Raw genomic sequence first — 27,749 nt, forward strand, 5'->3', positions numbered from 1 at the left:
TGTCTTATTTAACAGGAACCAGGCCTGTGTTGGCTGCAGGGTGTGTTAAAAGCCATGTTTGGACTGCTGCTGTTGTGTTTCTTACACCAGGTACAGCTACCGTGACATCAGTGGAAGTGGTTTATTAAACCACAAAAAGATTTTCATCTTTTCTGTCTCCTTTATTACTCATCTCTTTAGGTTAACAAATTCTCTACTTGCAAGCCAGGGAATTCACTAATTTGGAGTTTTCTGAAGTGTTTACAAGCACATTTACTTCTCCCTGTTTGCTTTATCAATAAAACACACTCATGTATGCCTTTATTGTGACACAAAATATTGCTGTCACCCCAGTCACACAGGTGAATATGACTGTAATCAGAGAAAATGTAACACTGAGATAAAGTGAGACCAATAATACAACAAGGAAAAAACGGCAGCTCTTTGAGAATTTTCCTAACCTGAGGACAAGATGTCACCATTTTCTACAGCAATTTGGCACCTATAAAGTATAAAATGTTTATTTCTGGTATGCAGAAATTTCTGCTGGAAATCAGTTTTATGGTGATAGAATATAGTCTGTGACTAGATAATTTTTCTTACTTGTGATTACAAGATTTTTTTACTCAAGGTGACACTTGAGGTTCAAACATACAAGCTGTGTAAATGTAAGATTTTTGAATTTTGCACATGATTGTGGAATACAAGCATATACTATGAAATATTTATGGTGAATTAAATGCATTTAAAAAAATACACCTAAGAAAAAAAACCAAAACCAAACCTACAACAGAATTTCTGTTGATTAAGAGGTATTTTATTCCAAAATTCTAAATATCAGAATCAAATCAATAATTACATTTTTTGGTTTACCCAATCATAGTATTTTGAAATTTTATATATACATAGAAAAATACAACCTAATAAAAACACTCAAATTTGCATTATGATGAAAAGGATGAGTTAAAAAGCAAACCATAGCTTTAATAGCTATATATTTCATATCAGTACAAAATTACCGTGCCACAATACCCACTTCTTTGCACAATTTATAATTTAATACAAAATAAGGTGACTTCAAATGTATATTGCTCTCCTTAAATGTACCGAAGACCTTTGAAACAAGTTCATAGTAACTGAAAATATTCCCACTTATGCTGCAAAAGTATTTACTGCATGACAAAGAAACATAAAATGCAACACTCTCGTTAGTGTGTTAATTTTCTGCTTGTGCAAATAATGCTCTACCGCTTTAATGCATGAGCAAACACAAAAGAAAGGCAAAAAAAAAAAATCATTATGAGGAAATAAAATGTTACATTTTCAGCATATTTGTGTCATAGCAAATACAGGTTTCCTTCATGGACTAGAAAAGCAAAACCTGTAAAAGGATTTTTTAAGATGCAAATGCTACATGAAATCTTCCATTACTTTGCAAAAGCCAAGGGTCAAGTTATTCATCTTTAATGCAGCATATCTGGAGAAAGTCATTGCATGAAAGGTTAGATTTCCTGTGCTATGTTAAAATTCTACACATTGGGAAAAAACAGACCAAAATACCACAATCACATGAAACAGCAGTAGTACTACAGACTCAACCCCATTATTCTATAGCCTCCACTGAAATTTTCCACAATGGCCTTAAAGAAGGTGGTACCAGCTCTGAAGAACTCACGAGTTAGTAGTGACACACTTCAGAATATACACCAAGCTTCACCCAATGTGGGTGATCAAAGACTTCCAACAGCATTAATCCATCACCTCCGGTGAGCACGCTGGCTCTGCAATGTCCTCACAGAAAAAGAAACACCACAGCCCTTCTTAGGCCAGCAAAAGTGGGCAGAGGGCTGGCGGTGAACCAGGTCAGACCATGGCATATTGCACGTGGGGGTTGGAGGCTGAAGACTCAGTGCCAAGGAGTTCAGATCCCACAGGAGTGACAGAGCTCAGCAGTACCCACGATCCCAGCTGCGGCATCTGGCTGTGACAGGGCCACTGCCAACACAGCACTAACAGCTCTGCACGCCTCAGGAACAAACCAATCTCCTCTGGGCCCTGCCATCGCCCTTTTATATTTTTTGGTTTCCTGTTTTTCTGTAATAAAATCCTTTTTTTCCCCCAACTCATTAACAGCCAGCAGCACTGGACACAAAGAATCGCATGCAAAGGGTCACGTTAGTTTGGACCAAAGACCAAAACTGCTTTTCACCAGTATATTGCTGCTCTGAGACTGCTTGGGAGGGTGGAGGAAAAAATACTGCAGAGCTCGGTCAGGGTAACCAACAACAAACCCAAATGCTGCAAAAAATCAAAGTGCAGCATGATTCCTTCAAATCACCAAGAGCATGCTGATTATAGCTGAAGTATTTTCAAAATACCCTTGAAGATTATTTAAGTGTGGACTCAAGTTTAGAAACAACTAAATAATTAATACCTTTGCTTGGAATAAATGTTTTATAAAGAAAGAGCACACACAGTAAACTTCCTAAAGTTTCCACAAGCATTATGTGAATTGGAGATCAATGCGTAGATCAAGATTTAAAACAGAAAAACCCTTGATAACTTGGCAAACAATGTCAGCAAACTTACTCAAAGATTTCAAATTACGCTGATAAATATAGCCCATATTTGACTTTACAGTCATGCTTAAACAAAAGCTATTTCCACAATTTCATAGCTTCTTGAAAGAAATGTAAACCTATAAATTAGGTTCCTTGCTTTACATTTTCTAAATATTGTCAAATATAGTAATAGATAATATGCATTCTGTAACATAAATCACTTTTCCATATTGATCATGAGATGCTGCATTAATTGAAACTGGAGTGCTTATATAATTTCATATTTCATTAAAAAAGATATAGCTCTTTTAAAATGTTTTTATTGTCTAAATAATTACATAGCTGTTGATTTTATATTTGTAAAAAATCTGCTCCTGAAACATAGCTCTCAAAAGAAGGCTAATTCTCTGTTACTGTACTTGTATTTTTTAAATGCTGCCAGTATGCGCCATGTGCATTCCAATTTTGACTCAAAGGCATTAATTTCATTCTAAAATACCTTTTCTAAAGTTTCTTTAAAAGCTTTAACATCATTGTACAGTACTTGCTGTAAGAATACATCAATACCTGTAAGTCAGTATAAAATTTATATTGACACAAGTACATACATAATCTGGAATCTTATTGCTGAATCTAGAACACACTATAAAAAGTTTCCTGCACCCCCATTCAGGAACATTTCCAGTTTGGAATCTCCCTGAAACACAAATGCTACTTTAAATTGAATTTGAGGTGTTACATCTGTGCTCACTAAGTAACCTGAATACTCCATTTACATATGCTACTGTGGTCTTTTTAACCTAACAAAATTAATGGACATGGAAGAAGAACTATTTGTTTTCATCCTTCAGCAGAAGGCAAGAAATAAAAATCACTTAAATAAGTCTTACTTTATGTAACTTCAAAAATGGAAGATACTTTCTATAGCTACAGTAGTTGTACCAATAAAATGTACCTTCTTATCCTGAAAATTAGCAAAAAGACTTTCCAGTAAAATTAGGATGAAATTAGCACTGACATTAGCAATGCTACGGTATCCCATCCATGTGGGCAGGAAGGATCTTGACCATGCTTTTTTTAAATACATTTTTTCACCTCCTAATGAAGCCTACACATGCAAGTAGTCTAATAAATTTCAAGTCACCATGGAGCGTACATGTAATGAAAGCACACATGTAGGAATTAGAGCTATAATCTGTCTGGCAGTCTCTTAAACCTCTTACCCTACTGAGATTAAGACTGAGTAAAACCAAGCTTCTTGCACGCAGATAATCAGCTGACAAAGCATGAGAACCACAAGCCCATGTAAGAAACTGAAAATGCTGCTCTACCAAAGTCACATTTGAGGCCAGGATCAAAGCCTGACTCCTAATTCTCTACTACATTACTAGTAATAATACTAAAAATAAAGACAAAAATAAGACATTGGCCACACTGACGACCTTGAAAGTTCAGTGAAAGCAGAAGCATGCCCTACACCCTTTCATGTAAACTAATTTTATCTAAACAAACTGTCTAAACCCAACCCCTGTAAATGGATAAATATGCAAGCCTATATCTGGTGAACATACTGCCCCCCCCAGACTCAGTGCTCTCTCCTTTAAGGATTCAGATGCCATCATGGATCAGCAAGTAAGAATGGACTTAACAACAAAAGCCATTGGTGGGTTTTAAACTTCTGAAAGGATGCAGAAATAAGAGTTGAAACAAACTGCTCATTTCAGAAAATTCTGGGTTTAGTGGGGACTGCTGTACTTATGCGGGAAATGCAGCTATGAACAAAAACCCCAAGGTACAAAACCAAACCAGAGTTTTTGCCCTTTCAAGAGCTTGTCTACATAGAAATCTCACTGGTGTAAGAACAGTAGAAATCTTCCTTTGTGTACCTGGCTGCATACAGAGAGTTTTTAGTGTAATCTATTCTCTTTTTGGAAAAGAGAATAAACACATCTCATAGAAGGCACCTTAGTAATGGTTCAGGTACATCCACTGTAGGGTCTGGGCAACCTGTGGCTGCAAGCTGAACAACCTCCTGCTCTGCAGTTCCTTCTGTACTGAAATGCATAGACAATGTTCTGGTGTCAATCAGTGTAAGAGGCTTCCTGTTACTACACCAATGGTGAGGGAAATAAGCTGAGAGTGATGCAAACCCCTGGCTTTAAACCACTGACCTTTTGGTATGTTCAAAAACCAGCAATGAATCAAAATAGTGTCTTTTCTGGTAATGAAATGCATTGAACATAGTGAAATGTCTTGTGCAATGAAACATGCAGGGACTGAAACAATGAATGAATCCAATGAAACAAAGCAATGAAACAACAAATGAGTGAAATGAAACAAACCAAATCAGCCTTTACTTTTTGAAGCCTTGTGCACTGCCAGCTCTTCCCTGCTTCGTTTGACTCACTGTTCTCTGAGGGCGGGAGGTGAGGGAGGTGTGAGTGTGGCTAAAGTGCAGATGTAATACATGGATCCATGATGTGGCTGGCAGAGAGCCTGGTGTGAACGGCCCCTGTGTCACTCCATCCTGCACCTGGGCATGGTCAAGCAGGGAAAGTGAGGATTAACAGCTTCCCTACAGTGCACCAGGTAACCTGTGTCACACAGTGTCCCTCCAGTGCTCTGCTAGAAACCAAAATACAATCCAAGTAATTTACAGCCTTCACCTCAAACCCTGCACAGGTTTGACTAGCGGACATCAAGGGTTTTCTCAGGCATGTCTGTTGGCAGTCACAGCCCAGCGCCTTGTCCCTGGCAGGGCATGAATGCATCCATGGAGCCAAGAACTCTGAGGAACACCTGGATCCTGCCCTGAGGATATACACAGCAGAGTCTTGGGATCTTGCCCTGAATCTTTTCCCCAAGTTCCACAGAAAGTACATCAGCCCAATTTCTATCCCTCACTTGGTGTTTGCAGGCTCAATCCCTACAGTAAGAGACCCAGGACCTGGAGAACAGTTTTTACAGCATTTGTAAGGTCTAGAGGGAAACCACAAGACAGATGACTGGTGTGCAGAACAGGTATCAGCTGTGAACATTTCCACTATTCTCCTATTTCTTGAGCAGGAGAAAAAAAACATCATCAGAGCTAATGGGTAAAGAACATTCTTCAGTACTGTAAAACAAGCTACATTCATCTTTTTTTTTTTCTTTTTTTTTTTTCTTTTTTTTTTTTTTGCGCAACTGACTTTCAAGAGCTAGGCAATGAAATGTAGTGTACTCCAACCAAAACCAACCACGGAATCCAGCCAGCAGCTCTGGAGGCTGTTGGCTCCAAGGGCAAATGCAGAATCTCTGTAGCAATTCATGGAGAGTCAGTGCATGAACCAGAAAAGATGATGTGTCCTGTGTCCCAGCAAGCACTGGTGTCACTGGAGTTTGTCCCAGGCGGTCAGTGTTAGTGGCAGGCAGGAACAACATTAATGCAGGAGGGAGGTTTAAGTGTTTTGCCCTTGATTTGCACACAGTGCTGATGCCCTCTGAGACCAGCAGCTCTGCAGTGGTGAGTGTTTGCTCATGAAGGGGGAAGCCAATATTTGTAACCAAGATGTAGGCAAGTGTACACTTCAGAATGTCTTACAGATAAAACTCTGCTTAAGCTTCTGATGTTCCCTCCCCGTTCTCATGCGGTTGCAGCTGCTCTCTTTCTTGTTCTTCCTGAGGTGGCCTCACACGTTTGAAAAAGCCCATCTGTGAGTCAGAGAACAATGAAGTAATTGCATGGTGACTTGCAGAACATACACACATTCTTTCTCTTTCCTACATGATCAGATCTTAACTGATTAAGCTGTCTTTTCACTCTCTTCCCTCATTTTTGACCTCACACAGTGAGGTCACTGGAACAGGGCATGGAGCCTGTCTCTCTGGGCACATTCCAAACACACTTGAATGTGTCCCTGTGTCACCTGCTGCAAGTGACCCTGTCTTGGTAGGGGTGTTGGACTGGGTTATGTCCTGAGTAAATGTGGTAATGTCCACAGTAAATATTTTTAATATATTAAAAAATTAAACTGAGTTCAGCACCATCACAGATATGCTCTTTTATTCAGCTTCTTCCTGAAAAAGCTGAAAAGCTTTTACAGTTATTCTAAAAACTTAAGAGATTCAGATGATATTGGGAGCAAGGCATTTCTGCAAAGTGCTATTACTATATGAAATAATACATCACTAGTAGGGAAAAACAAATGATACAAAACCTCCCAGACACAGAACTTACCCTGTACATGACAAACACTAGAACAGCCAGGAGCAGTAACCCTGCTAGGACAGCCAGAATGATAACCCACACTGGCACAGGCATGGGCTGTGGCTGAATGCCCCAGGTAATATTTGTAGCAACCTGACAGAAAAACACAATAAATCACATTTTGCACCACAGTGACATGCTGAGTTCATCCATGCATTTTAAATCTTGTATACCTTTATCCTATCACGATTATAATATTAATCCAGTATAAATTATTTTTTCTCTCCAGAATGAATGAAAAGCCATAGATTCTTGGTGACATAAAGACTTCACTGACCCAAATTTAATAGGATTTTAAAGTTAAATTATAGTAGGGGGTTGGGGATTGTTTTGACTGGGTTTGCTTTTTTGCAATCAGTGGTAACATGGCAACCTATCTTCTGTAATTCTTGATGATTTCAGGAAAACTGTAAGAATCTGGACATATTTTGGAATTATGGACAAATAATTAAGGGATTTTTCTTTTTTGTTTTTTTTTTTTTCTTAAAAGGCAGTATACTTTGAAACAAAAAATCAAGTCCACAAGGTGTGAGAGAAAAAAGCCCCAGCTAATAACAGGCATTAGAAACCATATTCAAAAATTACTTAATCACAATAATTTTCCACCTTTTCTTTAAGATCTCTTAAACCTATAATGCTTACCAAAAGCTTTCAATTTGCCAGCCCAAACAAATGGCCTTTATCTTCCTTTCTGTTTGCACCCTGTCTCCTTGGCCTTTGAAACCCCCTGAGAGACAGAAGGTCTTTTTGTTCCACCCTCACATATAAAGTTCATATATAGTGCCTCATATCCTATAATGAAAGCTCATTATTCAAGCTGAAAGTGCTACTACAGTTGAAAACAAATTTCAGGTAAAATATTTCTCTAACTACAATGGCATTAACAGGAACATGAGGACTGTTCACCATAATTTTTTTCATTTTCAATTAAGTCTTTCAAGCCACAAATATTGTCAGCTCCAGTCTGTTTTACCCTCAACTGTATGTGCTCAACTGAAATAAATACATGAAAAAAAATAGCTGATAAAATTAAAATTATACCAAGTCATAACTATGTTACTCAACAATAACTGTCTTTACACTATTTTTGAAGGGATTGTATATGGCACCTCAAGCGGGATGCAAATGACTTACAACTGTAGAATTGTGAATATCTTCAAAGGAAAGGTTCTTATAAGGGAACTCTATAACACTGAAGGAAGCAGATGATTTGAGAGAGTAGGAATGATTCTGATTTTCTTTCTGTGTAAGAAAAACAAAATCAGTATTGCATGTGGGTACAAAAATCACTTTTAATGTTTCAGAAACAGCGACAGAATATTCCCAGTCACTCACATTCATGAAAGTTTGGGTCCAAAGGCGTGATTTTAAATACAATATTGCACTCTTTCCCCGCTCCAGGTGGCCAACTTGACAGACAATCTTTAAACAGTCAGCAGTTCCACATCCCTGTGTATAAAAATAAGAAGAATATTTCAAGTATGAAAATATTTGAAAAATCCTTAAAGGCACTACTTTACCCATACATCTACATTGGCAAGGCACCATAAACTATTAAAATACATTAAATAACCTCCAGTATTGGGACAGGTAATTTCCTATTAGAGATTTTTTTTTTCCAATCCTGTTTAGGGAGGAAAAATCTTCCTTGTATTTGTTTTTAAGGACTCATAGAAGGCCAGGAGTGCAGGTGTGTGGCCAGCACCCCAGTGCTGAGCGCTCACCAGCGTGTGCACGTCCCCCTCCACGGCAGCCACGTCCCTCCGGCTGACGCGGTGCCCACGGTGCTCCTCCCTGCCAAGGGTTTCATTCCTCTCATCATCCTTGGAAGCAGAAATCTAGCACACACCAAGGGAACACAAACAATGGCTCAGTATATTGCAGACTTCAAGCTGAAGGCCAAGAAAATACCTAAATGCAAGTTTCTTTCTATCCTAGCTATACTTCAGATCCTGGCTGAAAATAAAACACTACAAATCGTAGAGCAGAAACAGAGGAACTTTGTATTTATATATTCACAGAAGTTTCTTTTTGATTATCAAAGATACACAAGCATTCTTTGTTGTTCTGTACACTGAATATCTTCCCTCAGTCCTTTTTTTGCTCTTCAACTAACTTACAGACATTTTCCTGAACTAACACACTGACTTTTATTGCTTGTTCTAAACTATCCTAGAAATCAAATCTCCTTACACTCAATTAAACTTGCTAGGTTCTATCTGGTGTTTCTTTGCCGTGCCCAGCCCAGGAAAAAGGAGTTTCTTCTGCTCTGTAAATCCCATGTTTTGCTAGCAGTGATAGCTAACCCCTATTGTCCTTTGTGACCTTTGGATGAATAGATAAATTCATCCAAATTGGATGAATTTATCCAATTGGATAAACAGATAAAGTAACATAAAAATAAAATACCATCTCCTTCCAAGAAACAAAACCCAGAAAATTTACATAAAGAGTCCAGAAGAATCTGGTTTTATTTCATTACCACATTCATTATAATTCTTTAAACTCATATAGAACAGCCTTGAAGTTAAAAAAAACCCAAAAAACAAACAAACAAACAACAAAAAAAAACCATAAGAGAAAGACACAAGACAAATTGATCTTTGAGTTGACAATTTTGAGCTGCTGTTCACCTTTTATTTCACCTGCTACATACATTGACAGGTAGTGTGGAAAAGTGTAGACTTATTTGTCAGCCACAGATGAAAAACCGTCTCAGTTTGTCATATTCTCAGGGATATGGCTATTTTGAGAACTTACAAAACAACCAAGCAAACTACATTCCACTCAAAGGGAAAGTCCTGCTTACCTTAATTTTCAGTGGGTTGATTTCCATGTCAGAAGTGCAGTTCATGGGACCATCAATTTCATACTGCACAATGTACAACAGCGTGTTGTTTTTGTATTTGTAAGGCCACTGCAGAGTCATCATCACCTTGCTGAATGCACTTGGACCATTGTTTCTCAGCTGATTATGAAAATAAAATTTACAGTTGTAAACGAATAATGCTACTCTCCCTGTTAATGAGCATATAGTTGTTACTTTATATTTGAGCCACAAATGTGATACTGCCATTACCCCCACCCCCAACCACTTATGCAACAGCATCAAAACTTTACCTAAAAGTGGTAAAACTTTTAACTACTAATATTCACACTGCTGTCTGGGTAAGTTTTCCTTAATTACATAATCTAGATTAAATCTGTGATAATTCTTCAAAGGAAATTTTGAATACTTAACATTTTTTCACAGCAAAAGACTTCAGAGTAGTGATTCAGAACACAGTACAATAATTTACAGCAATGAGCCATTTCCTGAGCTCACATTACTTCAAAAGATTTATCTAGATTTCAAAAGGCAAGAAAATAAAATATGTATAGTTATGTAGGTAATCAAGCCCTGTTACACTATTTTCAGGCATTCCAACCCTCTTGGATATGCCTATTGGCCCAGCATTAAAAAATAAAATCTCTCCTTACATACAAGACAAAAGAAAAGAAAAAAATCATAATTTGCTCCAGAGAAAAGCCACACCAAAAGATTTATTTTCATTTATCACAGAACCATGTCACAGAAATCAGCAGTAACTCCCCACCTCATAGATGTGCTGAACTACAGGCCCAATATCATCTTCTGTTTCAGGGTTCTCCTTTGGCTGCCAGTTGGCAATGGGAAGGAATATGTGGTCAGGGGACGACACACTAAACAGCAGAACAAAGGAGTTGTTATTAGCAAGCATGGAAAAATAAATGTGATTCTCTAGGATATCTAAAGGAAAAAATCAACATGCTTAAAATACAATCTCCACTTCATCCTCTATGTAAAACCTGAAAGAACAGAAGTGGCTTGAGTATTAAATGTTCAGTTCTGTTCTCTAAGTTAAAAAAAGGAAAAAGGACACACATGTCATCCAAACCAAACCAGTGTGAAATACTGTGATAATGAGAAAGGTTGGCAGACCCTTAGCAGTACAGTCCTAAGAGTAATTCAGCCCTGAAAGCAGGGAAGATACCAGTCATGTTTTTCCAGTGTGCCATCGCCCACCTCTCAGATATTGAACAAATTTGTCGCAATAATGAATGTAGTGGAAGATTTTAAAAATTGTGACTCAGGAATCCAAGTTAATTGGTTAAGGAAGAGGACTTCTAGGTGGGACATAGAGGTGATGAAGTAACCAAGTCATTATAATATTAATACTATGCTTAAGACTGAAGGTGAGGATATTACAAACTTAAATTCCATAGAATCTTCAGCTTTGGTTTCAGGGGTTTTCAGATGAAACCCCAGTCAGTTTGTGGAGGAGAAAAGTGACCTGCAGAAATGTAAAACTACAAACAAGAGGGGTGATTTTTTTTCTAAAAAATATCTCCAGTAATGGAGGCACAATATTCCTTTTTGGAATAAATTTTGAAGTTATTAGAATTATTTAAGAGCCCAAGGTCCAAAGGCTGGTTAGAGAAAACACTATTGTCTTTATGATTAAAAATTCCCTAAAACTTCCTGGAAAACTTATGCAGACCTGAAAGGAAGTTCAGTGAATATAAAGAAGCAAATATGCAATGCTCCTTAAAAGTGTTTATTAAAATAGTATTGCTTACCCTCTAATTTCAACAGCTGCTGAAATAGCAAGGTCAGCCTGATAATATGCTACTGGGCTCAGGTTGTCATACAAGTTGGAACTGCAGGGAAAAAAGAGGTAAATTCTTAAATGAAATAAGCAAAGCATTTAATTAAAAAACCCTCCACACTTCAAAGGAATTGTATGTAGCATAGGATGACTCCTGAACCCCTGCAGGAAAGCCCAGTTGCTAAAAACTAAGGACCAGGTTCCAGTGAGTCCTCACCTAAATGCATGGAGCCCCCCCTCGGCACAGTTTGGGGGAGCCCCAGCAGGGAGAGGTTGGTGAGGGACACAGGGTTAATGCTGACTCTGTTCTGCAGCTCTCGTGTAAGAAAATACAGGGGACACTCCCCCCTCTAAGTGGTGCTGGGAGACGAATCTTGATCTCCTTTGACACATCTGATTATCCTGTCCCCCTAACCAACACCGTCCTTTACAAAGAATCCTGAATCTTCCGATCATTCTTCACTGCCGCTGTAATCTCCAACACCTGCAGCAGTGTTTGCCTCCTGACCTGTAAATACCTCACTCTTTTAGAGACTAGACCTGCTCTGCTAGGAACTGAGCCAGCATTGGAGATCTAGCTTTGTGAGTTTAAGACAAGCAGTGTGATCCCTAAAAGCTGTCCCAGATAATCCCTGGTGATGCCTGTCACTGTGAACTGTGATTACTCTGTTCCATGGCACCTCTGCTCACCTTTCCTGCACCCACGAGTCACTGAAGGAATTTCCTTCCATAAAGGGCTTGAAACACTACAGGAACCTCCCTTCTCTTCCATCAGGAGACAAGCATGGCTTGAGCACCCTCCCTGACTGTTTCTGACCCTGTGACAGCAGCATGTGACTGCTGCTAGCCTCAGGAAGGTGACAGACACTCCAGAGTAGATCACCTCCTGCGAAGAACAGTCCCATGCCACTGGCACACCTTACCAGCTGATGGAGAAGGGAAAACTCAACAGAGAGCAATGGGAGACCAAAAAGATATTTCATGTGCCAAGGCCTTTGGGTGGTATGGCAAGAAACTCTATCATTAATATAGAATGGCAGCTTTAAACTTTCCTAACTCCCAGAGATGACAAATGCATATGTGGATGAGATTAATTTATTCACTACATTAAAAAAAAAGCCCCTAAATGGAAAAAAAGGTGTTTTTGGTTCACCATGGGGAAAAAACAAAACAGCTATTTTGTCCATTAAAAACAACATAAAACTGCATTGGCTAAAGGTACTCCTAATGATCACATCTCCAACTTCAAATATCATCTGCAGAAGTTACAAATTCAGATTTATGTATCAGGTTTTCAGATGAAACCCCAGTTAGCCTAAGGAAGGTGACAAACTCCCCAGATGTGATGGTTCACTGCAGGTTTCTTCTGCTTGGACTACCCATACAGTGCCTGCCCTGGAAGACACTCCTCCTCTAAACACATTAAATTCTGGGTTTACATCAGAAGGAATTCAGAGTTCAAGCATCAGTTTTAAAAGAGGGCTGTAAACCCAAAGTCATTCTGTGGGACCACAAGTGTCAGCAGAGCACGGTGATATGCACATACAAATACTCTAAATTTCTTCCTGTATTTAAGGAAACCTAACTCAGTGTGATTATTTTTCAAGCCATTACAAGGCAAAGACAAGAGAATTAGGCCAGAGTGATACTGGTTTGCAGTCTATTTGCTGTATGTGTCCTCTCCCAGGGGAGGTTCATCCTCAGAGATTTCCATACCTCCGGATTTGCAAGTCAAACTTGACAGAGGTGTCCATCTCAGACTGCTGGTGCACGCTGAAACGCAGGCCAGCCAAGAGCTGGGGGAAAAAAACCACTGTGGTTCAGTTGGAAGCACAATGAAACACACACTAAAAGCTTCTCAATGCTATTAGACTACATTGAAATTGCTTGAGACTCCTGGTGGTGAGAGAACACACACACAGAACTGGCAAATTAAAGCTGTCCAGTTCATCCTGGCTGGAAATGTACTGCCCTCTCTTTAGATTACAGCCAAGGCATCACTGCCATAAAATACAAAATTAGGATTGCTTCTTGCTCCCCACCCTTTCTTCAGCCATTTCTACACATAACTGAGCCTTCCCAGGTGTTGCAAAAAATATTGTCATCTAAAGAGCAGGGAATGCATTAATGATTCAAAGTTAATTCCCAAGGTTTGGTCTAAGTCAATTCATATTTGCTTTAATATCTGTGCAGTTCAGCTTGATACACTTCAAAAGATTTTGGAAATAGCATTTATTCATCTGTACAAGATGGCTCTTAGAAGAAAAGCATCATGAAATTGTTATAATTGTGACTGATTTTCACTTCATTTCCTCAGAAAATAAGACTTACTATGTCATATCACCTTAAAATCTGTCTCACTAACAATTTTTTAAATTCTTCCAATTTCAGCTACATTTGGTGAAATTGTAGAGATTTCAACTAAACAAAACTCTGTCCTTCCTCATGAAAGTAGGCAGAAAAGAGATTAACTAAGAGAAATAAGTGTCATGAGCTAGACCTTGATTATATCCTAAAAGATACACATCAGATAAATATAAAAAAAATCATCAGGGACCAAAGTCCATTAATTCCACTATTTAATGAATGACTCATTTTGAGTTGCATCACAAAACTCATGAAACACCTCTTCCAGCCTTTAATTTAGCTGAAAAGTTAAAACAAACTACCTCTGAACTAACCAAATGAGGGCAGCTAAATGTGAGGTTTAATCTTAAATTCCTGGGAGAAAACTTCCTGCCTAAACACTGCTGTGATTAAGGAAAATGACATCTGCCCCCTGGGTGACTACCAGGCACCTGTTGGACCAAACCTTACCTTAGTTCCTGCTTTCATGGGATTGCCCAGGTCACAAACTACCAGGCGAGTCTGATTCTCTGTTTTAAAAGCACATGACAGTCTGGCCAAAGCCTGCAATAAACCAGAAAGAAACAGTAAGGAATGCCATTCTTTCATCTGAGCACCTGGATGAAAGTCTGGAGAGAAGTCCTAGATGTGCTGCATTAATTTTCATATCATTTCTCAGCCAAGTAATAAAATGAAATAAAATCTGAGTATGGAAGACTCCAAGGAGACAAATGTTTCTAATACAAGACAGACCTGTTCTCAAGGTTATAAAAGAGAGGGGCTTTGAAAAAACTGAGCACTTTTTCAGTGCTTTGCTCTAAGACTGAAATAATAGAAGCCACTAGAGATTTCCACAGCAGCAGGTGAAATATGACTCCTGAAAAGCAGCTGGAATTTTACCTCATTGTTGCGAACAACACCGATGAAATCTGCCTGGGGTGGAACCACGACAAAGAGCTCTGCTTCATAGGCTCCCTCCCCCTGGTTCTGGGCACTGACAATCAGGGTCAGGGGGTTGTCATCACCAATGTAGATCTGCTTCTGGTCACTGCAAGAAAACAGTGTGAAAACGAGTTCTGCATTTGGGTTTTAGATTGCATGGAAGTGGCTGAACTTAGAGAAACAGGAGACATTCTGAAATTTCAGAAAGATATTGGAGCAGTCTGGAGGCAGTGCCTTTGCTTCAGGAGTGTCAGGAGAGCTCTAAGGCATTTTTAAAAAACCCTGTGTCTATAGAACATTGCAAGGGCTTCGGGCAGCCGTCCTCCATTCCCCCACCCCCCCTGCGAGGGAGAGAGAGACAGAGCCGGTGCCTGTGGCGGCTGTGATAGTGGCCCGGCGTGAAGGAGAAGGGGGGGGTGCCCAGCAGGGCAGACAGGCGTGGGAGTTGACGAAGTAAACCGGCAGAGAGAGAGAGCTCGGGACTTTTAACCCCTTTGAGGAAGATGAGAACCTTGCAAAAGCTGAGTCCTCCTGAAGTTGATGAGATTGAGAAGATGTTGAGATTGAGAAGATGTTGAGGAAAATTCTAGGTGGGAGGAGATGATGAAGTGGCTTTGGGCTGGACTTTTCTTGTGTAGCCACAGCAGAACCACGGGTGTTTCTGTGCCACAGAGACTGCGTTCTAGGGGGAGGCGATGGCTCAGAGCCAAGAGAGTGCAGTGATGTGGAGGAGTGAACAGAGACGACGGGTGAGGAGGGTGTGGTGGTGCCCTCCACTTCGAAGAAGAGAAGAAGAAGAAGACGATCTCTGTTCAAGAGACCCCTCGGCCCCAGGGGGTGAAATTTGGGGGGGACAAGTGTCCCAGAAGGAGAAGGACTGTGCTCCCTTTGGAACTGGTCAAAGTATCCTTAAAATGAAAAACCCCAGAAGCAGCTCTGATCCATGTGCAGTGGTGAGAGCACTGGACATGGAAGGCGTGTGGCGCAAGAGGGACTTCTCTCTCCTCAAGAGACTGAGAATCGACTGTCTGAAGGGTGGCAATGAAATTGGAAATTTGGTGGGGGGAGGAGGAAGAATTTTGGAAGGTTTTCATCTTATGTTCTATTGTGTTTTGTGTGTCTTCCTTTGTAGTTGTAGGTTAATAAATGCTTTTTTTTTTTTTTCTTTTAACCTTAAGTTGGAGCCTGCTTTGCTCTGTCTCTGATCATATCTCACAGTAGGTGCCAGGGAAGTAGGTGTTCTCATGGGGGCACTGGTATTGTGCCAGGCTTAAACCATGACATTTTTGGTTCCCTGACCGGGAATCGATTTTTGGATGAGTGATAAGGTGAACTGTGAGATGTGATCAAGAAGAATAAGAGCAAAGCATGTAATGTATTAGGTTAAGATGATAGATTAATAGAGGTTTTATTGTTTAAGTAGAGTTTGTCTATTGTAATTTGGATGATAATTTTAGAAAATGTGTTCTCAGAGGCGAAGGGTGGAATGTCGTGGTTTGAAAGGAAATGAAGTTTTTTGTGATGGTGTGGGCAATCCAATCAGTGTTCAGATTTAATATTGGCACCTGGTTTGTCCACTGAGGGCAGGATACGCCTCTGAGAACACAGGGGTTAAAAGCTGTGATCTCCCAAGGGAACTTCCTCTTGGAGTCCCGCTGGAGAGTGAGTAGACCCCCCTGCCCAGCTCCTTTGGCTGGGCAGGGGGGGAGGGGAGCCATGTGGCCAGAGAGAGAGGTAGGACAGGCCTGGGCCCAAGGGTGGAGGAGAACATTGCAAGGGCTTCGGGCAGCCGTCCTCCATTCCCCCACCCCCCCCTGCGAGGGAGAGAGAGACAGAGCCGGTGCCTGTGGCGGCTGTGATAGTGGCCCGGCGTGAAGGAGAAGGGGGGGGTGCCCAGCAGGGCAGACAGGCGTGGGAGTTGACGAAGTAAACCGGCAGAGAGAGAGAGCTCGGGACTTTTAACCCCTTTGAGGAAGATGAGAACCTTGCAAAAGCTGAGTCCTCCTGAAGTTGATGAGATTGAGAAGATGTTGAGATTGAGAAGATGTTGAGGAAAATTCTAGGTGGGAGGAGATGATGAAGTGGCTTTGGGCTGGACTTTTCTTGTGTAGCCACAGCAGAACCACGGGTGTTTCTGTGCCACAGAGACTGCGTTCTAGGGGGAGGCGATGGCTCAGAGCCAAGAGAGTGCAGTGATGTGGAGGAGTGAACAGAGACGACGGGTGAGGAGGGTGTGGTGGTGCCCTCCACTTCGAAGAAGAGAAGAAGAAGAAGACGATCTCTGTTCAAATCAAATAGACTAAGTATTACATGGATCAAGTAAGTACAAATGGAGCAAGTATTACATGTTCTTTTGTAAGAATCTTGTCTGTAAAATGTACCACAAAACAAAAAAACCACAAACACCTCTTTCTCACAAGGAACAAACCATTATGGGCAGCTAAATCCCTGTGCACATTTTGAATTGCCACTTTGCAGAGGTACAAGCACATATTTATAACAAAACTCAAGGGAAGGCTCAGCTGCCCAGAATAGAGCCGAGACCTCTGCAATACCTTTGGTTCAGACACAAAGAGATTATCTCAGCAAACAATGTGTTTTCATTTCACCACCTACAAGCATACATCAGGGTATCTGCACTGATGTCAAATGTTACTGAGGTAGGTGTTTGTGTGAATTAGTGCTTGTGAAGTGTCCTGTCTACAATGTGCATATGCTATAATGCATTAAAAAACAGATTATGAGATAATACAGTAAGAGAGGTTTTAGGCCACACAAAATAAAAAAAGCTCAGACTCATGAAGGAATTACCACAGACAAATTGTTTCTTTTTTTAAGGTTTGATAAAAGATAATACCAATACCAACAAATTTTTTTTCATACATGTGAGAAGAGAGCCCTACTCCTCCCCTTGCTGGATAAAATCACATCTTCGCGTGTCTACCTAATATTAAACAACACAACAGAGATACAACGGCAGCTAGCAGTGGTTTATTCTCACTACACATGCCCAGATTAGCAAATAAATAAATAATATGGCCTACTTATAGTGGAGGCTGGGGTGGGAGTGGGAGTGGTGCAGCACATGCTGAAGACATTGGGTTACAAAGCAGAAAACAGGTTTTCTTTAAAGCATATAAGCCTGAGTTTGGATTGCATACGATGAGGAGTCCTACTTATTTCAACACATCCCTTAAATAAAAGTAGTACCAGCTACTGAATTCTAGAATTCAGGTAGGGAAATTGCTTTTCCTTGTATTTTTGTCATGCATTTACCTTTCTACTGACACCTCCAGCTTTGGCTTGCAGATATTATCATCCCCACAATCCAGCAGAATATGGGCCTATGGAAAAATCAAACACATACTGTTGTAATAATTCCTTCATCTGTTCTAACATACATCTTCAATAATACTGTTCCACCAGCACATTAAAAAAAATTCTACATCGCTGGCTATGAAATAATTTCGTGTCATTAGTCTCAGAAGAGAATAAATGAGTTTTTATATGTGGGGGTCACTGTGCCTCATCCTGCCCTACTGCAATTCCAGGACTTAACCTTAACCATCTTTCCATACTTTGAATAATCCCTTCATATTAAGGGATTAATGCTCTTTACAACCAAGTGTAAAAATTTGTAAAAAAGGGCAGAAAAACTATTTATATTACCTTAATAGAACTACAGGGGAAAACAGAATGTACCTAGAGCAGCATAGCATGGGAATGGATGAGAGCCTTGAATATTAACACTTGCAGGACCAGTCTAACTGATTCTCTCCCTAAGATGAACCACTGCTCTGAGTTCTCCGATCCCGGCTGTGTAAGCAGTGTACCTGTCTGCTCATGTTAGCAGGAGTGAACTGGTTGAGGATAGGGTGCAATCCTGTTGCATCTGCAGCTGTTCTGTAATCCAGACGGTATTCCATGAAAATAGTGATGGGAGTCAGCTTGTCTCTGAACTCAGATTCATCCTGAGGAAACCAAACGTTTGAATCACAACTCAAATGCAGTAGAAATGGAGAGGCCAAAACATGAAAACTTCTGAGCTCTCTTCAAAGCAGAAAATCTCTTGTCAGAAAACCTGCACAATTTTAGCAGTAACATGCTTGTTTAAAACATGGAAAACTGGAGCATACAGAAATATTAAGTCATGGAAATCCAGTAGAGCCTAAAGGCTACACAACTCTGCTCTTTCCTGTCAGACCAACCTCAGCCTGCTTCTAAGATCCCTCAGAGATACTCATCTTTGGACTTACAATTTTTCCTTCCTGAAATTATTACTTGGCACTTAGAAGCTGCTGACTTTCATGTTGTTCATTTGAAATCATTCTGCTTATCAAATGCTGATCCTGCCTTTCAGAGAACTTACAAACCATCTCTCAGCTTTACATTAGCCACAGGTTTGCTCAGTGTAAACTCTGCTTCATTTCTGAGAGTAATGAGAACTACTGACTCTAGCGCAGCTCACTTCAGGATCTTATTTCAGAAGATGTCTTCTATGGGCAGAAACTTGTGATTACCTATAGTTTAAAATGGTTTTACACCTCATTTGTGATCATTTCACATAGGTCATGTGTTATTACTTTCTTTATGAAAATATCAGGTGAAAATGTGCTAAATCTTTACCAACCCTGAAATCTGAGATGTCTAATTCTGTATATAACCCACTCACAAAAGTCAGGTCAAAGAAAGTATTATCTACCCTCCATGAATCCTTAATGATTGCCAGCATTTTTATTTGGTTTTTTTTTCTTTTTTAGTTGGAAGCAAGTATTGTTTATGTTTCATTTATAAGTGCTCAGAAATAAAGCTGAGCTGCAGAGAACTTACATAGCTACACACAATGTTTCTTCTACTGATTAAAACTTTTTAATTGTGCATCTGCTCACATTTATGGGGATGAAAATAGAAAGACTGAGAAAAAGCAAACTTTATACTTCAGGTTTCTCCATCTCCTCTGCTATTTGCTTATTTTGGCTTGTCAGTTGTAGGTCCATATTCTTCTTCAATTTTTAAACCCCAAAGTAAACGGGAAAACTTCCGCTTATTGACTTTCATGTTCCTTGGAAATTACAACCAATTTGGTGCCTGGATGACTTATCCAACAAGTCCTTAACAAAGACCTAAATTGAATTTCCAATGCATTTAGGGACCAGGACCTTAGCCAGAAGAAGATTCATCATTCATGCTGTGACAGCAGCACTAATTCAGGACAGATGTATGGTTTTAGTAATTTCAGGTCCATCCACTGAAAACAAAGATTTTTTTTAGAATTTTTTTCTTGTTTTATTTTCTTTAAACACCTAACACAATGAACTTATAACAGACAAAGCACCAAAAATTATTTGCCTAGAACATGAATGGCTGCTTACCCTCAAGAAGGCATCGAGCTCCTCACAGTTCATTTTGCCCCCCTTTGTAATTGTCATGTTCTTAGAGTGGCTGGGCTGTTTGCTGTGCAGAAACAGAGCTCTCCTGATGGCTCCTTTCTGCTTCAGCTTGTCCAGCAGCAGCTCCACCTGGAAATCTGGCCAAGCCAAAGGGTTTGGGTTAGGGATGTTTCATTCCATTAAACACAGGGCAGAAGGCCCTCAGAAATTGAGCTGACCACTGATTTCAACTGCAATGAAAAGCTAGTGCTCCCCCCCTTAAAACTTCCAGTTCTCTCCATGTAAAATCTGTCACTACATTAGTTCTCAAGCACTGCTGCTGTTCTAAACTGGAGACAACTTAAACACTTGTTTGAAACAATCTTTTCCTGATTCTGATCCAAGAATCTGATGAAAAAAGTCACTGCTATCAGTCAGAGAGTCACAACCTCAACAGGACGTGGCAAGTTCCCTGTGGCTTTTCTGTATCTCTCAGGCCTAGCAATGCACATACTTAAATATTCTTGTCTGAAACTCCCCTCAGTGACAGTTACTGTAAATTCTGAAAGATACAATGGGCTTTCCAAGATTGAACACATAATTGAACATATGCTTAAAGTCTCAGGTATGGTCAAATGACTTCTACACCACTGCAGCCAAAAAATCCTGCTGGAGTCCCATGCCACCCAAGTGGCAGCAGCGGCTGCAAAGAGCACCCAGCTGTTTGTCATGAAAACAACAATGACCAGTGCTCATGTCTGAAAACAATACAACAAAACTTCCAATTTTTAAATGAGCAGAACTTACTGAGTGAATTGGGGAGTTTTCCTTTGCCATCCGCCTTTAAGCAGAACTTTACTTTGAAGCTGTTTGGGAGGAACAAAAATTAATTTCACACACTTTTTCTCTCATTTTCTTCTAAAATTCCTCACTATTTATTTCTGTTCAGAAGGAGCCTCTTTTGGAGGCTCTAGCTCATTCCCAAAAGCTATTTTCTACTGATGGAAGAGAAACTAATCTATTAATAAGTAGGCAGAATTGCAGGCACTGCAAAGCTTTGGAGTCTTGACTCATCTAGGGACAATCACCTGTGGACTGGAATGTTTATTTTTGTAATCAAATGAGTCTGATTTTTAAACCTATCATACTGACCCTGAAAAGAAAGCAGTAGGAGGGTAAAGTGGGTTGGGATGATAGCCTGGGAACCAGAAGCAAAATCAGTTTACAGAGCAGCATTGCCCCAGTGTGTATGTTAGTGGGTAAAAACACTGCAAATACCCTGTGATGTGCTGATATCTTGGGAACACCCTACTCTGCTCAACAGGGACACCTGGCAGTCTCTGCAGGTTTTGGGACTCAGTCTGGCATCTAAAGACAGTGCTGGTCCTCCAACTGCTGTCAGAGAGTTCTTATTTTGTATTGTCTGCTCTTTCAGAAAAATCTGTGTTTGTCCTTTTTTTTCCTAATTAGCTGACTAGACTTCCTGACACCTTTCAAAATTGGAAAATTACAAAATTAAAACCCAAGAAGTCCCTCCCCTCAAAGGAAAACATAGATACTCTGCTTACCAAGAAACTTTAACATCTCCCAGTGAACAGGCTTTGTTTTCTGGGTTTAGAATGGTTGGATTAACTTCCAGGGCAGCATTTACTCTAATAACTGGTCTAGCCCTGCAAAGAAAACATCCTCTTGAAGAGCACTCAACACCATGTTTGACAATGTCCCCCCATCAAATCGTGCAATATACACAAACAGAATTCTGCAAACACACAGTATTTAGTGAAACCACAAGAAAAACAAGTAACCATTGACTAGATGAAGTTTTTCTGTGCCCTTTCATTTCCATCAGCCACAACATGGACAACTGTGTGAAGAGGAGGTCCTATCTACTTACAGCACAAGCCAATATGTTTTCCCAAAATGAGTGAGCTGGGATGAGAATATTGGGATTGCAATGTAACAGCTTGCAGCTGTTGTGTCAGAATCTAGAAAACTGTCACTCAGAAAGCCTTGAAGACAGCTTATTAATGTTTTTTCCTGACTACATATTATTGAGAAAGATTAATTTTAGGCAGCAGATAGGTTTTCTCAGTAAAAAAAATGCAGTATAGTGATTTTTCACCTCCAGAAATTTATACAGCAGAGTGCCAGATTTTCAGACTTCCCTGATAATGCTTTTTTTTGTAGCTCCAGAACTCCACTGAGCTCTCCCTCAGGTACAAGCACAGAGGGACCCTTACCTGTACAGAACAGCTGTGTCAACACCAAAGGCTCCAACAATCAAGTCTAGAAAGAGAGGAGACACATTACACATTACAACTTGCTCTGTGAAATATGCTGTTTCTCAAGGGTGGGGCTGCTACTGAGTTATTGCCAAGTGCCATTTGGGGCAGAGGACCTGGATATCCATTTTTGTCCACATCTGTGGCTCCTTTCAGTGAGTAGCCAAAGCTGGGGGGCATAGTGCGAGCAGCCCACTGCCCTTCCAAGATCTGGGATGGGATGGCATTCAAACCACTTGCTCCTCCATTGTAGATGTACACGAGTCCTCTCTTGTCCTCTCCACCATATGGTGCAGCAACTGCAATGTCTGAAAACCAAAAGAAGAATCATCAACATCTCCAGACAAAAATTAGAACACGTTTGTGCTTACATCAATCAATAATTTCTGAACAGAGACTAGACTGAGCTAAAGAATAAAGTAGGGCTTTATTAGGAGGCCTCAAAGGATGCACCTTGGGCAGCACAAGAGCCCAGCCAGGGACACACCCCAGGTGAACCCAAAAGGGTCACAAAATGCACGACTGGTCATGGGGTCTCTCACTTTTATAAGTTCTGGTCCATTTGCATATTGGAGTTAATTGTCAAATTACAGTTTTAGTCCACAAGTCCCACCCTGGTTATTTTTCTCTCTTCAGTCCATGTTGTTTATGCTCTTGGGCTGACATTTGGATCATTTGTCCTTGGTCCCCAGCTAGGGAAGGAATCGTTACCATTTCCTAATATGAAGCTCAGCATTACACACTAAAGCAGAACAGAATCTAAAAATATAAAAGCTAAAATCTGAGGCGTCACCCTCCACAACCAGAAGATCCTAATCAAGAATTAATATTGTATTTGCAGGGAATGCCTTGATGAAGGTAGGAATGATGAATCTGACTCCGTGTTCTCAGAAGGTTAATTTATTACTTTATAATACTAAAGTATATTAAAAAATACTATACTAACTATAGTAAAGAATACAGAAAGGATACTTGCTGAATGTTAAAAAAATAATAATGAAAACTCATGACTCTTTCCAGAGTCTCGAGACAGTCTGGCCCCAGCTGGCCAAAGAGTTAAAACAACTCACACCAGAATCCAATGGAAGAATCACATCTGGGCAACCAATCTCCAAATACACTCCCCATGAGCAAAACACAGGAGAAGCAAATGAGATAAGAACTGCTTTCCTTTTCTTGGAAGCTTCTCAGCTTCCCAGAAGAAAAATGCTTAGCAAAAGAATTTTTTCAGAGAATGGGAATACCACAAATCAACATCCTACCATTGAAGCCATCCTGATCCAGGTCCCCCAGGGGTGCGATGGAGCTGCCGAACCGCGCAAAGATCTCAAAGCCGTTCAGCTTTGCTGTCTGAAACCCTCCCGAGGCCCGCTGAAGGCAGATGGTTACTTGGCCAACCTCCTGAAGCTTCCCATCTGAGCTTCGATCCATAAAAAGAGGGGCTCCAATAAACAGATCTGTGTAACTGGACCAAAACAGGACAGAGCTCTTCAGCAGCAGCATGAAAATTCATTCTCTTCAGCACTGTTAGCTCAGCACTGAAGTCAACACTCAGATGAAAGCTATTTATCTTTAATTTCAACTGAAGGCAAATATTTATTGGCCAAGTAAGCACAAACATACAAAAATTCAATGGACCTTAAGCATGTGAATATACACATGTATTTATGTAGATAAATGCAAAAACAAACCTAAAAATGTTAAAACAAATGTGGAGTGTTAGCAAAAGAGTCATGCAGATGTGTTAAACCAGAAATGAAGAAAAAAATCTAGATTGTGGGAAAGACCTTTCAATAAAAGGTTTTTTTTTTCTTTCCAGAAAAAAAGTTGGGTGGCATTGGTGAGAAGAGGGAGAAGAGGACCCTTACTTGTCCCCGTCGATATCTGTGGCAGCCACTGAATACCCAAAATAGGCAGCCATCTGGAAAACAAAATTCAAACCAAACCTATGAGTTGTAGTGACACAAACAACTTTACACAAATCTGTACACAAAATACATCAGGGTGATGATAATATATGCCACAATTTTCTTTTGTTCCTTTCTTTTTTGTTTCTCTTCCATACTCTGTTAGAAAGTAAACCCACGGGTTACTTTTCCCATTTCCCCTTTCATGATCCAGCTCTTTCCCAGCTCTCAAAACAGGCAGCATTTCCTTTATTAAAATAAGATTTGAATTTCCTCAGACTTTATAAAATGCTGCTTTGGCAATCAAGCCAGTAATATAGAGACTATTATCTGGTATCCTAAATACTGTTGCAACATAGGAAAGGCTTGCTGGTCGCCCACCACAGTCAGAGGCACCCACCTGCTCTCCAGTGAAGTTGTACATGGAGGACATGTTCTTCCCATTGTAAATGGACACCTGCACGTGAAGAAATGCACATTACAGCATGCCAACAATAGCCACCTTTTTTTATTTATTGTAAAGTTTTATGTTTCAAATTTTTTACCATGCCCAGAGTTCTTGCTGCCCGTGGGACTCCTGACACAAAGTCTGAAACATAAAGCAAGACACAGACAACAGTCAGATCCCAAGGCACAGTGACTTTGTTGAACAGAGCAGGTCATTCCTAGCACTTGATGCATTTCCCTGTGCACTGTACCACTGATTTGAAAGATCTGCCCAGCCAAGTAAGATGATGTTCTTACTGAAGCAAGGGGCTTACCTTCGATGCCATCACCATTGAAGTCTCCAACAGCCACTGAATAACCTGCAGAGACAAGATGAGGCTTTAAAAACCTTATTAAACCTTTCATCTCTCTTTACACTGCGTCTCTGAGCACAGTCTTCCTCTCTTCATCTTAAAATCCACTGGTAAAAATATTGCCTTGCAGCAGCTTTGACTATGAAGAGCTCCAGGAGTGGCTGTAACTCATCAGTATCCAAGAATTTGAGATCAGAAGATGAAAATTTTAAAAATTATCATCCTGGGAATTGTCCTGGTATATCCTTGCTTTTTTCTTGAGCCTGGTTAGATGTACATGAAGCAAAATGATGATTTCCCACTCCTCACTGGCTTTCTTCCAAAACATAATTCTTTATTATTTTTTATTTTGTTTTAGTAGGTTATTTAGAAACAGCTGCTTTTAAATAACAAATAAACAAACAAGTCACCGATGTGACTAACCTCTCATACAAAAATCATACCTCTGACATTCCCATATTCAGCCTGAATCACAGACCATGTGAAATCATGAAAATACTTCCATTTATTTTGTCACTGGGTGCTTTTTGAATCAAGCCTATGGCAAAATAACTACAATTCCATCATACATAAATGAGTGCAGTTTCAGGAATGGAACTCCCTTGTTATGTGTTAGATGTGGAATTGCTGGTTGTGTGATTTAGATGCAAGCACCAGAAGTGCAGGGAGTGTTGCAGGTGGAGGTTTCTGGTTTCCCACCACATACCCAAGTAGCTGTCATCAAAAGCAGCACTGGCAGGCCTGGTGGCTAACTGGTCATCATACTTGGTGCTGTAGACTTTGGAGTCATACTTTTCCACAATCTCTGTCACTCTATCAGAAATCAGCTGGCCTAAAGAGAGAGAAAAGAGCTGAAAACCACGACCAGAATTCACTGCCCTCAAAAGCAGCAGCTCTTCCACAACACCGACCAGAGAGGAGCAAACTGCAGCAGCACCAGGAAGGACACAAGTGAAAATATGGATCCCACTCCAGCAAAAACATGCTCACAGACTGAATCAAAGGCACACACGGGGTTCTCACTGAAAACAGAGGCCAAATTAAGGCAGGACTTAAAAGGCAGGGGTGAGATATCATACACTCGTGGTTGTGCAGAACTGAGCACTTTGGGTGCTCCTTGCTGAAATACCACAACAGGAGAGCCTGCTTTGGCAGACAAGAAGCCAATAAAATGAACCAAAATGAGATGAGCACAGTGCAGTGCCAAGCTCTCCATTTTCACCTCATCAGCCGCTAGGTGGTGACTCCTTTACGTTCTTTTCTTCAAGTCTAAATTAAAGCTTGAATCACCAAAAACCCCATTCAGAATGGCACTTCACATACATATTCATACATGCGTGAAGTGAAGGGAAAACTCCTCCCAGCAGCTCAGCACGTGCAATAAATGTTTAGGATGAAAAATCTTGTTCTCAGAAGCATACTATTGTCATCTCTTCAGAGGCAAGTGGGCTTTTTTGGCAGTAGTAGAAGAGGATGAGGTTGTCTTGGCAGATAAAGTGTCACTTTTGCCAAAAAGCAATAAAAGGAAACCTAATTTATATGATATTGTATCTGCAGTTTAGCTTTAATCATTCAGTTTTGTTTGTAATTTAAAACACAGGACTGGAGCAAGCCTCCTGTGCTGCTGCACCTGCATGTAGGCTGGCACGATACAGAAAATCTATTAATAAATGTTAGAAGTTCCACTAAAAAGCAGGTGGAGTTTGGCAGCTGTGTCCTGATTACAGCAGCACCCTCCTTTAAACAGAGAGCTGCAGTTAAAGGCTGAATAACCCTGAATCCCAGATGAGTAAAGTAGGTAATGCCAGGTAGAGGTAAAACATGCCCCACAGCACAAACCAGTTAAGACAAATGCAAAACATCTTTGTCATCAGAGGGAAACAATGAAATTCCCTTTAGAGGGGATATTTCTCATTGAAAATGCACTCTTTGTTTGTGTGTCAAATTATGAAATATGTACATGGCAAAACAAAATACGATAAAGGAAACTTTTCCTGCAGATAAAAACAAATCCCAGGTTCCAGGAAGATGCCCTTATAATGATCATGGAATTATTTAAAACACAAAGGACATCTATGCTATTATTACTACAACCATCATCTGTGTTGCCTTGACTATTCAGGAGATATTCTTAAGGACAAAGGAACATTTCTGTCAGTTTTCTTACTGACAAAGACTCTGGAAGACTGTGGATCAAAATGACTGAGAGGATAAAGAGAAAAATCATAAAGATCACCTTCTCTGTGACTTAAATGATATATCTCACCTTGCCAGTAAAAACTTCCAGGTCCTCCCAGCAGCACCCTGTCTCCCTTGGAAGGGAAGAAAAAAAGTAAGACAGAAAGAAAAATTAAAAACACATGAAGCACATCTAAAACCAGACAGAACATCCTGTGTTTGTGGGAAGAAATCCCACACATGTACATCACTGCTGACCACCACACATTTTCCTTTTTGAAGGAGTGATTAATTAGAAGTGCATATTGTAAAATGCTAACAAAAAACTTCAGTGACTATTTCACCCATTTAGAATTCTAGGCAGAATTCTGTTTTTATTTTAATAGACCCTTCTCCCAAAAATGTATGGCAACAGGAACACAATTAGGAGAAAACTCAGAGTGTTACATCATGTTTTGGGGTCAGTACACAAAATAGTGTCATCTTCTGCCTCTGCCATTTTCTGTAATTT

The 27,749-nt window shown here is 40.1% G+C and overlaps 1 protein-coding gene across 1 annotated transcript in view; it reads right to left on the minus strand.

Moving 5' to 3' along the window:
• Positions 1-1,136: 1,136 nt before the first annotated feature.
• ITGAV (integrin subunit alpha V) overlaps positions 1,137-27,749 on the minus strand; it is a 45,706-nt gene continuing 19,093 nt past the window's right edge. Inside the window, exons 6-30 of the mRNA XM_009088151.4 lie at positions 27,327-27,372; positions 25,767-25,892; positions 25,022-25,066; positions 24,806-24,849; positions 24,661-24,717; positions 24,222-24,274; positions 23,616-23,818; positions 22,470-22,661; positions 22,312-22,357; positions 21,640-21,741; positions 20,879-20,937; positions 20,075-20,229; positions 18,536-18,673; positions 17,979-18,046; positions 14,661-14,808; positions 14,232-14,324; positions 13,131-13,210; positions 11,386-11,466; positions 10,383-10,488; positions 9,596-9,754; positions 8,511-8,624; positions 8,122-8,235; positions 7,921-8,028; positions 6,757-6,879; positions 1,137-6,230 (exon numbers count right to left, since the gene is read on the minus strand). Coding sequence (XP_009086399.1) covers positions 6,135-6,230; positions 6,757-6,879; positions 7,921-8,028; positions 8,122-8,235; positions 8,511-8,624; positions 9,596-9,754; positions 10,383-10,488; positions 11,386-11,466; positions 13,131-13,210; positions 14,232-14,324; positions 14,661-14,808; positions 17,979-18,046; positions 18,536-18,673; positions 20,075-20,229; positions 20,879-20,937; positions 21,640-21,741; positions 22,312-22,357; positions 22,470-22,661; positions 23,616-23,818; positions 24,222-24,274; positions 24,661-24,717; positions 24,806-24,849; positions 25,022-25,066; positions 25,767-25,892; positions 27,327-27,372 — 2,556 coding nt within the window. The 3' untranslated portion in view covers positions 1,137-6,134. The remainder of the gene's footprint in view (positions 6,231-6,756; positions 6,880-7,920; positions 8,029-8,121; positions 8,236-8,510; positions 8,625-9,595; positions 9,755-10,382; positions 10,489-11,385; positions 11,467-13,130; positions 13,211-14,231; positions 14,325-14,660; positions 14,809-17,978; positions 18,047-18,535; positions 18,674-20,074; positions 20,230-20,878; positions 20,938-21,639; positions 21,742-22,311; positions 22,358-22,469; positions 22,662-23,615; positions 23,819-24,221; positions 24,275-24,660; positions 24,718-24,805; positions 24,850-25,021; positions 25,067-25,766; positions 25,893-27,326; positions 27,373-27,749) is intronic.

The sequence above is a fragment of the Serinus canaria genome, assembly GCF_022539315.1.
Source record: "Serinus canaria isolate serCan28SL12 chromosome 7 unlocalized genomic scaffold, serCan2020 HiC_scaffold_29, whole genome shotgun sequence".
NCBI lineage: Eukaryota > Metazoa > Chordata > Aves > Passeriformes > Fringillidae > Serinus > Serinus canaria.